The 11,697-nt window shown below is 38.1% G+C and overlaps 1 protein-coding gene across 1 annotated transcript; it reads right to left on the reverse strand.

The window, feature by feature from the left end:
- Window positions 1–4,542: 4,542 nt before the first annotated feature.
- On the reverse strand, window positions 4,543–5,541 carry CYSLTR2 (cysteinyl leukotriene receptor 2). Its single transcript, XM_069467280.1, has one exon. The coding sequence runs from the start codon at window positions 5,530–5,532 to the stop codon at window positions 4,543–4,545; it is 990 nt and encodes a 329-aa protein (XP_069323381.1). The 5' UTR covers window positions 5,533–5,541.
- Window positions 5,542–11,697: the final 6,156 nt, after the last annotated feature.

Genomic DNA, 11,697 nt, shown 5'->3' on the forward strand with positions numbered 1-11,697 from the left:
AACAAAAAGAGCTGTATCTAAAACGCCAGGACACTGTTGGCTTTCACTTGGGCAAATAAAGACTTCCATTTTGTTTTCTTCCCCAAGGACAACATTTTTCACCAAAGAAGAGGCTTCACCCTGGCTGGAAAAAGAAAAAGTCAGTCATTAAGTCCCTGTCGCTGTCTGTCTGTCTCTGTCTTTCTGTCTGTCTGTCTCTCTTTCTCATTCACACAAACACGCATACACCCCATAGACTTAGAGACACTAATAACTCACAACCCCTCTATTATTTCTCATCCCAGAGACCTTAGCTATTCTCAGTTAGTCCCAGCTTTGGGCTATTTTGCCCTTGAAAGGTTGTAGAGATTTCTAATGTCCATTGGAACATCCCTATGACAATAGAAATTCATAATTCAGCTTTCTCCCTTCTTCCTTGAGCCCATCTTTCCCCCGACCCTCCAAAGCTGCTGGACCTGTTGCTCAGGTATGGGCCACACCCTGCACAGATGCTCCGCCAGTTGGCAGCTCTCTCTGTCTCATCTGCAGGGCATACATGCCCTCTGCAAGCCCCATTTCACCCCTCTCCCAGCTAAGGGGTGGGTTTAATCCCATCCCCTACTCCAGGTGTGGATTCTGAGCATCCTCATTTGGTCAGAGTAATCCCTTCTTCCCTAGTTTGCTTTGAAGGTAGGCATGTGATCTGAGCAGGTCCAATCAAAATAAAGCCAAGGACTTGAGCTAGGTTATTCGGGTAGGAGACACTCTGTTTCTTTTCCTAGAAACAAATAAGGAAGCATGTAGCCTCAGACTGCTTGCAATCAGCTTGTTACCATGAGGGGACTCAGCCAGGTGGCAAAGCTACCCCCTGGAGGGGAGAGCCCCAGAAGCCCTGGTTGAACAGGGCTTGAAGTCCAACCTCCCTTGGTATATTTCAGTTATATGAGATAGTGAAATCCTTTATTGTGTAAGACACTTGAAAACGGGTTAACTGTTATTTGAAACTAAAAATATCCTAAGTGACATATCAAACCACCCCAGGAAATGACTCCCCTCACCCCAAGAGAGGACTCACCTCCCACGGCAGGGCTGGGTGGGCTTCCCTTGAGGACCCCAATCCAAGCCTCATTCTCTCCTGCTTTCCTTGACCCGTCAGTGTTCAGTTTCCATTTATGCTGGCCTTTCTTGACTTTTTTGTTTTTTAAAAAATTTAGAATTAGTTTGAATTTTAAAATTTAATTTTAACTTCAATTTTATTTTACTTCAGCAATACACATTCACATGTTAGTTCTTGAAAAGAAAAGTTCCCCATCCTACCCTCCTGCCCCTGACTTCTCTCCCGAGGTAATCCCTGTCCATTCTTTTTCCTTTTTCTTTTGGTATTCACCTTGGATTGCTAAATTACATGCTTATCCCACTATTCATTGTTTTCCATCTTTAGTTACTATGCATATTCTGTGATGGAACATGGGAACGTAGGTTTCTTATGCCTCTCCCACAAACACACATCCTCTCCCCTCATTTCCTGCAAAAAGCTCTATCACAGTATTTCCCTACAGTAGCCCCTCCCATCCAAGGAGAATGTGTTCCACGACCCCCAGTCGATGCCTGAAACCACAGACAGTACTGAACCCAACTGCCATCACTTGGAACATGATTCTGTTCATGTCTTCCACCCACAAATGTCATGCCTTTTTCATTATAACCAAGCACTTCCATTGTGGCCAGAACTTTTGCAGTTTGAAGTACAATAGCAAAACTAGCACAATTTTTTTTTCCTTCTTCACAATTTCATGGTTAGAAGATTCATTCTTACCGTAGATCTTAGAGATCTCAGTATATGATTTTTTTTTGCTTTCCTTATTAAGTCTAGAACTTTCATCTTTTCACTTAAAGGAAGTACTTTACAGCTTCTTTTTGGCATATCTGAGTTGCAAGAATCACTACTCTTGTGTTTTGGGGCCATTATTAAGTAAAATAAGGATGACTTGAAAACAAGCACTGTGATACCATGACAGTCAATCTGATCATCTAGAGAGCTACTACATAACTCATGGGTGGATAATATACAGCATAGATATGCTAGACAAAGGCATGATTCACATCCTGGGCAGGACAGAGTAGGATAGCATGAGATTTCATCACACTTTGCAAAATGGCACGCGATTTAAAACTTAAGAATTGTTTATTTCTAGAATTTTCCATGTAATATTTTTGGACCATGGTTGACCATGGGTAACTGAAACTGTGGAAAGTAAAACTGCAGATAGGGGTGGAGGCTACTGTATTTACATTATTTGCTGTGTCAATATTATTCACAACTGAGCCATGTAGTGTACTGTGGTTATATTTCCTCTCTTATACAACAGTTTATTTTCCTCTAGCACTCTTCTCACTTGCATGGTTTTCTATGTATTTGTCACTAATTCATCCCCAGCTCTCCAAGAGAAGAGCTATCTCAATTAGTTTCTTGTTTTTCTTCTAGACATTTCTCCTAGAGTCCTTTGAGAGTCCCCAACCCGAATGAGTTGCTTTCTAAGCCTGCTACATACTAATATCCTGGGAGTCCTCTTCACCTTTCTCCTGTGTGGGATTCCTTGATTCCTACCTGCATGTATTCCTCTATTTTGGTTTACTCTCTTATTTTGAGGGAGCACATCCTCCAGTAGCTTTCTAAGAAAAGTGTAAAGGTGATAAAAATGCTGAGGCCTTTTATACTGAAAATGTCTCTATCTACCCTCTCATTTATTTGTTGGTGTCTTTCATATTAGGGTCTTTTCTTCAAATGACTGCTGTTCATAATTAAGAATGAGACTCTAACAAATTGATTAGATGCTCTCTGTGAGTGAAAGGGCTTAGCTGCACTGTGAACTTCACTCTCAAGTGGGTAATAGGGCAGACACCCAGATTTTGTGTTGGAAGATTCCCAGCTGTGTATCTATCAGCCTTATTTCTCAGACTGGGCAGTGTACCCATAGGAGGATCATCTAAGGTCCTATCATGACAGGGTATTAGTCTGTAGGTCATTATTTTGGTAGCTGGATAAGGGAAGGGTCCTGGGGTTCTTGTTTAGCATGAAAAAGGACTTAGTCCCTCCCTAGGTTCAAGCACCATCTCCTCTCCACTCTCCACTGGACCGTGGTTAACAACCCCAAGGAGAAAACCTTGTTTTTCTTGTGAACGTGAGGTAGGTACATAGTGGGGGAGAGGGACTCTTATTCAGACTTTCAACCAATCTTCCTGGAGGTTTGCAAGGGTGACAGTGGGGAGAGCACCCAGACAACACTTCTGCATGGAGGTTTTTAAAACTCTTACTAGCTGTGTGGACTTGAACAAGTTTCTTAATTTCTCTGAGCTTCAATTTCTTCCTCTGTAAAATGGAAACTCAGAGCTTTGCTGTGAATGTTAAATGGGATTAATGAGTGTAAAGTGCCTCGGCAGACTCACGGGGAGGGCACTTAGTCTTTGGCAGTGCAGTGGTCATGGTGGTAGTCATTTGTAGTATTCTCAGCCTTGTTTCAGTGGATAGAAAGGAACACTAGAGAGACTATATATCTAGTATTTTTCTACACTCTCTCAAAAGGGGAAGCAGCATCACCTTATTCATATTCTGCCAAAATGTTAATAGAATTTCAGGGGTACACAAGCCTTTGCAACTTGCCCTCCACTCCACCTTCTCCTTGATTGTCCAACCCAAACCCTTAGAACCACTTCTTTTGTTTTGGCTCCCATCTCAGTGGCTCAATGGGAGGGAGTGAGAACTGTGGTGAAGTCAGTCCAAACCCAAATCTCAAAGTAAAATTGAGATACATGTCCATGACCAACCCCCACTTCTCCTCTATTCCACACACAATTCCTCCATCCCAGGGCAATGCCGTAGGTCTTCCTCCTACATTTCCTGTCCTTCCTACTCCCCTGGCAAGAGAGAGGTAAAGGAAGCATTCTTGCCTTCAGTGTGCCAGGGCCTCTCTCCCGGTTCAAAATGAAATTCCTCCTTTCCCTGCTTATCACCAGCACTCTGGTACTTCAAACCATCTCCCATCTTTTCTCTCACTGTTCTTGTTTGGGACTATGACTCTGCTTTGTTCCAGAGCAGCCTTTCTCTTCACAGTCTTCTCCTGAATTCTTGGGGTGTGTTTCTTATCTGCCTTGGGGCCTTCAGCAGCTCTGTTAGTTGGTCGTATCTCAGGGGATTGGAGAGGGAAGAGAAACTGAAGAAGCCGGAGAAGTTGGAGCTGTCTTCAAGTTAAGAATTTGGAATACCTGATGGGCCAGAGATCTGATCCCGAATACACTGTGCTTTTCATTTTTTTTCACCAGTCTGACATTTCAGCCTGTAAGACTCCAGTAGGGATTTTTCCTCCTATCTCTCTCACAAAGGCTCAATCACTGAAAATACACCTAATAAATTTTTTGAAGTATGTCTTATTAACAAAAGTCATGGTTGCTTAAATATTGAGATTGACACTAGATGGAAATGGTGCAAATACAAAGTTATTTGGAGACTGTGAGTGATGGACGGTGGACATGAGGATACAAAAACAGGCATTACCTAATAACTCCTTACACTCTTGTTTCCTTTTTCAACCACACACAAACAGAAAAGCCGCACTTTGTCTTTGCCTTCTGTGGATAATGTTTTCTTAGTGCAGCCTTTAGTCTGCCCTTAAAATTCTCCCCAGCAAAGTAATAGAGCAAAGGATTGAAGCAGCTGTTGGCTGCCGCCAAGGCCAGCGTGACGATCACAGCCTTATGCAGCGCCTCTTTGCATATATCCATTTCCCACGAGATCAGGTGGAGGGTCCTCAGTGTGTGATAGGGCAGGAAACACAGGAGGAAGATGATCAAGGCAATGATGATGGTGGTCAGCGCCTTCCTGTGAGAAGCCCGCAGCCCAGATTCTGGGACCTCCACCTTTAACAGGACTCGAATGATCATCAGGTAACAGATGCTGAGTGTGAAGAACGGCAGCAGGAAGCCCACCACCAAGGCAATAACGTTCATGATCTGCAATTTGGTAACTTTACTGAGATTCAGCTCTAAACATAATGTGACATTGCCCTTCCGCTCAGAGCCATTCTTCAGAAGCATTATTGAGGAAGCCATCATGAACATCCATATGATCCCACACAGGATCCAGGCACTCCTGATGCTGGTGATATGGAGAAGCCGGAAAGGGTGAACAGTTGCCAGGAAACGCACAACACTCAACACAGTCAGGAAATAAATGCTGCTGTACATGTTGACATACAAGGAATAAGACATAATCCTGCAGGTCAGGTCCCCAAAAATCCAATTGGAGCCTCTGAGGTAATAGTCAGCCCTGAAGGGAAGTGTGCTTATGAACAAGAGATCTGAAATGGCCAGGTTTAGCATGAAAACATTCACAGATGTGGACTTCTTATGAGGCTGCAGGAAAACATATATGGAAAGGCCATTTACCAAGGATCCCCAGACAAATATTATCAGGTATACGATTGGGTAAAATTCTCTCTTGAAGTTTTCAACTGTACAGTTCTTGTTATTGTTGCTGAAGGTGCCATTTGGTTCCATTTCTGATATGGAGATGGGTAGAGGCAAGGACATAGTTTTCTCTCTATGCTGGGTTAAAAAGAAACAGACAAAAAATTACTTTGTGCATTTTATTTTTCCTTCTTTATCACTGATTTCATCTTTCCAGGTTTTAATGAAATAGGGAGAAATACTAGTTTTTCTTTGAAACTTGAGTTTAAAAATATTGGTTAAATCTTTATGCTGCATCACATTTCATGATAAATTTCCTAATTTATAGAGTATAAAATAACCATTGATTTGTTTGGTTGAAGCTGAAGCCTCAAACTTAGGGAACTTGTGGCCTAGTGCCCATGTTGACACGAGGGCCTCCCGGTGGCACTGCACCCTAAATCTACTGGATGATAGATTTCTCATCAGAAACTATTGAGGACAGAAGGAAATGGCACATTTCTCAAGTGCTGAAAGGAAAGAACTGTCAACCTACCATTCAATATACAGGAAAAATATCCCACAGGTTTGAAGGAGAAATCAAGATAGGTCTTGCCAGCAGACTTATCTTAAAAGAATGACTAGAGGAATCTCTCCAAACAGAAAAGAATCAATAAAAGAAGGAACCTCAGAATATTAGAAAAGAAGAAAGAACATGGTAAGCAAAAATATGGATAAATACAATAGGCTTTCCTTCTCTTTTCAAGTCTAAGTTTCATTTGATGGTTGAAACAAAAACTAATGCTGTCTGGTGTGGTTCTAAATGGATTTAGGGAGGGGAATTATTTAAGATTATTATATTATAAATGAGGGAAAATAAAAAGACATAAAGAAAGGTAAAGTTTCTACACTTCACTTAAACTGGTAAAATGATGATGCTAACAAACCGTGATAAGTAATGGATATAAAATGTAAGACCTAGAGAATCCACTAAAAAACTATACAAAGAGATACACTCAAAAGCACTGCAGATAAATCAAAACAGAACTCTAAAAGGTGTTCCAGTCACCAGCAGCAAGGCAGGAAAAAGAAAACGATACAGACAGAAAACAAAAAATAAAATGGCAGATTTATCCCTAATTTATCCATAGCTAGTAAGTGAATTTTAACACAAAATAAATGTAGAAAAATCAATTATATTTCTATATGCTAGCAATAAACATGTGAATACACTGAAATTAAAAATATAATTCCATTTACACTCATTCAAAACTAAAATGCAACATGTAAATGTAACTTTCATAAGACATATAGAGGACTGACATGCTGAAAACTACAAAATGCTGATGATGGAAATTAAAGCTTTAAATACATGGAGAAACAACATGTCATGTTCATAGAATGGAAGGCTCAATAGAATAAAGGTGTTAATCTTCCCCAAATTTATAACACAGGATTAATGCAATTCCCAAGAAAATTCCTATAAGAGTTTTTTGTACAGACAAGGTTATTCCAAAATTTATATGGAAAAGCAAATGAATTAGATAGAATAACTAAAACATTTTGAAAAAGAAGATTGAAGTCAGAAGAGTCGATCCATCCAATTTTAAGACTTATTTTACAGCTGCAGTAATCAAGACTATGTTATGTGATATTGGTTGAAGGACGCACACATAGATCAACAGAACAGAAGAGAAACCCAGAAATGGACCCACACAAATATGCAACTGATTTTTGACAAAGGTGCAAAAGCAATTCAATGGAGGAAAGACTTTTTTCAGAGGATTGGAGCAATTGGGTGGCCACAGGCAAAAGAATGAACCTTGAATTAAACCTCACACCTTACACAATAATTAACTAAAATGGAGCATGGACTTCATGTAAAATGTAGAACTATAAAATTTTTAGGAAAAAAAAATTGCAGAAACTCTTTGGGATCTAGGACTAAGCAAATAGTTCTTAGACTTGGCACGAAAAACATAATCCATTAATGGGAAAATTAATCAATTAGACTTCATTAAGATGAAAGCCTTTTCTCTGCAAAAGACCCTGTTAACAGGACAAGCTACAGACAAGCTACAGACTGCGATAGAATATTTGCAAACCACATATCTGAGAAAGGATTATCCAGAATATATAAAGAACTCTCAAAACTCAACAGTAAAACAAAAATCTAATTAGAAAATGAGCAAAAGACATAAACAGACATTTCAGAGGCTATACAGATGGCAAACAAGCACATGAAAAATTGTTCAACATCATTAGCCATTAGGGAAATTCAAATTAAAACCACAGAGAGATATCACTACATACCTAACAGAATGGCTAAAATAAAAAACAGGGACAACACCAAATTCAGAGAAACTGGGTCACTCATACATTGTTGATAAGAATGTAAAATGATACAGTCATTCTGGAAAACAGTTTGGCAGTTTTCCTAAAAAATGGAACATGCTAGTATCATACAGTCCAGTCATTATACTCCTGGGCATTTATTCCAGGGACGTGAAAAGTTACGTTCACACGAAAACCTGTACATGAGCGATGATAGCAGCTTTATGTGTAATAGAAACAAACGGGAAACAATCCTTCAATGGTTAAACAAACTGTGGTACACACATACCATGGAACAATCCTCAGCAATGAAAGGCGTAAACTACTGACACATACAGTAACTTGAATAAATCTCCAGGGAATTATGCTATGCAGAAAACAAAAATCTCAAAAGATTACATACTGTATGATTCCACTTATACAACATCCTTAAAATAACAAAATTGTAGAAATGAAGAACAAAGTAGTTGCCAGGCATTAAGAAGGTGGTGAGGGTGGGAGGGAAGTGGATGAAGCTATAAAAGGGCAGAATGGGGAATTTCTGTATCATGACTGTATCAATGTCAATATCCTGGCTCTGACATACAATAGTCTTGCAAGATGTTACCATTGAGGGAAAGAGTACAAGATATTTCTCTATTATTTATTACAACTGCATGAAAATCTATAATTATCATTATTTTTAAACAAACAATAAAGATTAGGTGTGGTTTGAACAGGATGCCCTAAGATGGCTGCAAAATTCCATCTAGAAGAACTGCTCAATAGCTCTTATGTTCAGGAAAACACTTAGATTTCACAAGGTCCCCTTCCCCACCCACAGCGTTCCTCCCCAACCTGCCCACACTGTACATCTAAAGAGGTGATGCCAGGGGAGATGGGAGAAGGCCCTCAGCACCTTGTTGCAATTAATATTGAAGTCAATTTGTTCAATTACAGATGTGTTTCTGGTGGACTTGGACGGGGGACGATTGACAGAAATGAAGTTTCACAAAGATTTATCTGAAGTCCTTGTTCACTTGAGCAAAATACCCTCGACTCAGTTAACTACGTGTATATCCGAGACACCTGCCCATGGCTGAAGAGCGGTTCAGAAGGAATTGAACTCTGATATTTTGCCGAGAACTTTTAGCAGTGTTTGTTTTGTTTTCCTAGGAACAAATCCTCTGAGACTTTTTAGTTATCTGGTCAGATTTGCAAGTCTGGTTAGTTGGAAAAATTGTTGTCTAGACTTCTAACATCTGCTCTACTGTCTATGAGGAAAGGACCGGCAGAGGCCCCATAAATCTGTCTTCTGGCCGCCCTCAAGGACTGAGAGTTAGAAGGACTGGGATTTTTTTGGACAAACTTTGTTTAGGACGCTATTTCAAAACTTTTAAGGACTTCGTCTGTCTTATCTTTGTGACCTTGAGATGGCTTTATTTTGTTTTTCAGCCCTGTTTGTAGATAATTGGCCTCTGCCCACTTTCCAGAGACTGAAGGTTAGATGAGAGCCGTCGTTACAGACCACCGCGGCTCTCAGGGGCTCCACTCAGCCTAAAGCTGCGCATCCTCTAGGCCGGATACCTGTGTCCTTCAGGTTTCCTCACTGTCACGCAAATGTGCGCGCTTATCTCTATAACTGGTGCAATTTCACCAGGGACAATCTGGAATTGCAGTGGCCATCCTGGGGAACTTTTGACATAAACAAGATTGTTTACTGGAGAAGCACTGTAGAACAAAAAGGGAAGAAACCTTCGACAGAAGATTGTCTTGTTTTCTAAGGGAGCTTCTTTTGTTTAAAGTTGGAGATAGCCCATCCTTTATTTCCATAACTTGGATTTTAATAAATGCTGTCTTTTAAATTAGATTAATTGATAAAATCTCCAAGGGCTCAAGCCAATTTTAATACCACTCTTTTTTATGTGATATTTCAAAATCTATTTTTCTATATATAAACTTCTTCCCTCTCTTTTCAGAGGGAACATAGTCTTTTTCAGTGTTAATTTCATATTCATCTGAAGCAGACTTCCTTTTCTATCTCTCTTTTTTTCTCTATTCTTCTCCCCCTCTTTTCCTCTCCCTTTGGAAATTAAAGATTACCTTATCGAATAAGTCATTCACTTTCATGTGCACATTTTAGGAATACCTAGTCCAGATAAACAGGCAAAATGTCTGAAAGAAAGAAAGAAAAAATTATTAAACTGTGTTTCTTTTTGTGGGCACTAAAAGTATATTTACATTATAGACTTTATTATAATTATAAAAAAGAAGAAAAGGCATTATCTTCAAGTTAAAAAAAGATTTAAATTTTGGGAGAGTTTAAGAGTCTTCAAAAAATTAATTTAATATGAAAACTAGTATCAGCACAATATTTTGGTTTATAAAAGGCTAGAGTTAAATTTTTTATTAATTAAACTAGATTTTCTATATTGGTTGTATGAGTTAAACAAGATTAGAGTATTTCCATGACTTTTTAAAATTTAAAATTATACATATGATGTTGTATGAATATTAATAATAATGAATGGCTTTTTAACGGTTTAATTTTATGACATTTTTACAATGCTACAAATCATAAGGATTTAATGTGTTGATTAAAATTGCAATTTCCTGATCCTTAAGTAACTTTAAGACCATAGACAAATGATTAGTTAGTTAACAGATAATCTTTGGATGTCTAGACTACTTCTAAATAAGAAACAGATACAAACACTGGTCATTAAATAAAATGTTTAACTTTATTTCTTAAAAATTACAATAGATTAACAAAATATGCAAATGCCTTTGATATCATTTACTTATACATCAAAATTGTTTAAATTGTATGAAATAAATACAAGTAGACAGAAAAACATTTAAATAATTTTGATTTTCTCTCTTCTTTCTTTTGTGCCTGCAGAAAAGGAAGATTGATTACTTTGGTTAAAGATGATAATTAATATGTAGCTAATACAGAGAAATACAAGTATATACACAGAATAATAAATATGGTTTCCCATTTATTAGGAAAGTTAAAATAGTTTATTCAGAGTGTAAATTTGATATGATATACACATTATTTTATTTCATAGATTTAATTTTAAAGCTACAGTGAAACATTTTAAATTTATTAACTATTTATATATTTACATATCTGTATATGCCTAAATACATACATGTAAAGGCATATTAATAAATTCTTTACTGTAGAAATGTTACATGAATAATGTGCATAAAAGAGTAAAATTAGAATTTAGGTCACTTTAACATAAAATAATTAAATTATTTTATGCCCATATTAGTAAAGATTTCTTTTTTGTCAATAAAATATTTTGTTAACTTTCAGTGCTTTTGACACTTTTAAATAATTTTTTAAAAGATTCCTTGCTTGAAAAAAAGTAAGTTCTTTTTTTTTTTTTGAGACAGAGTCTTCCTCTGTTGCCTAGGCTAGAGTGCCGTGGCATCAGCAAAGCTCACAGCAACCTCAAACTCCTGGGTTCAAGCGACCCTTCTGCCTCAGCCTCCCGAGTAGCTGGGATTACAGACATGTGCCACCATGCCTGGCTAATTTTTTTTCTACATATATTTTTAGTTGTCTATATAATTTCTTTCTATTTTTAGTAGAGACGGGGTCTTGCTTTTGCTCAGGCTGGTCTTGAACTCCTGAGCTCAAATGATCCACCCGCCTCAGCCTCCCAGAGTGTTAGGATTACAGGCGTGAGCCACTGCACCCGGCCAAAAGTTCTCAATAACTATTGTTAATTGCTGTGTGTTTTTTCAGTGCTGTCTATAATTATTTCTTGACTCTAGACACTTATGACTTATATCTTGTCTGCTTGACCACTAATTTTTTATTTTCCTTTCTAAAATTCAGGCCCCAAATTCAGAATAATCAAGGTATTAATAAGTCTTTTGTGCCTAAACTATCTTTAAGTTTACTGCAATGCCTATCAGGTAACATAAGATTTGTTTCTTCATCTT

This window comes from Eulemur rufifrons, chromosome 4 (genome assembly GCF_041146395.1).
Source record: "Eulemur rufifrons isolate Redbay chromosome 4, OSU_ERuf_1, whole genome shotgun sequence".
Classification (NCBI taxonomy): Eukaryota; Metazoa; Chordata; class Mammalia; order Primates; family Lemuridae; genus Eulemur; species Eulemur rufifrons.

What these genes read in the sequence shown, in the direction of transcription:
- CYSLTR2 (XM_069467280.1), bottom strand. Translation starts at nt 5,532, where the DNA reads ATGGAACCAAATGGCACCTTCAGCAACAATAACAAGAACTGTACAGTT.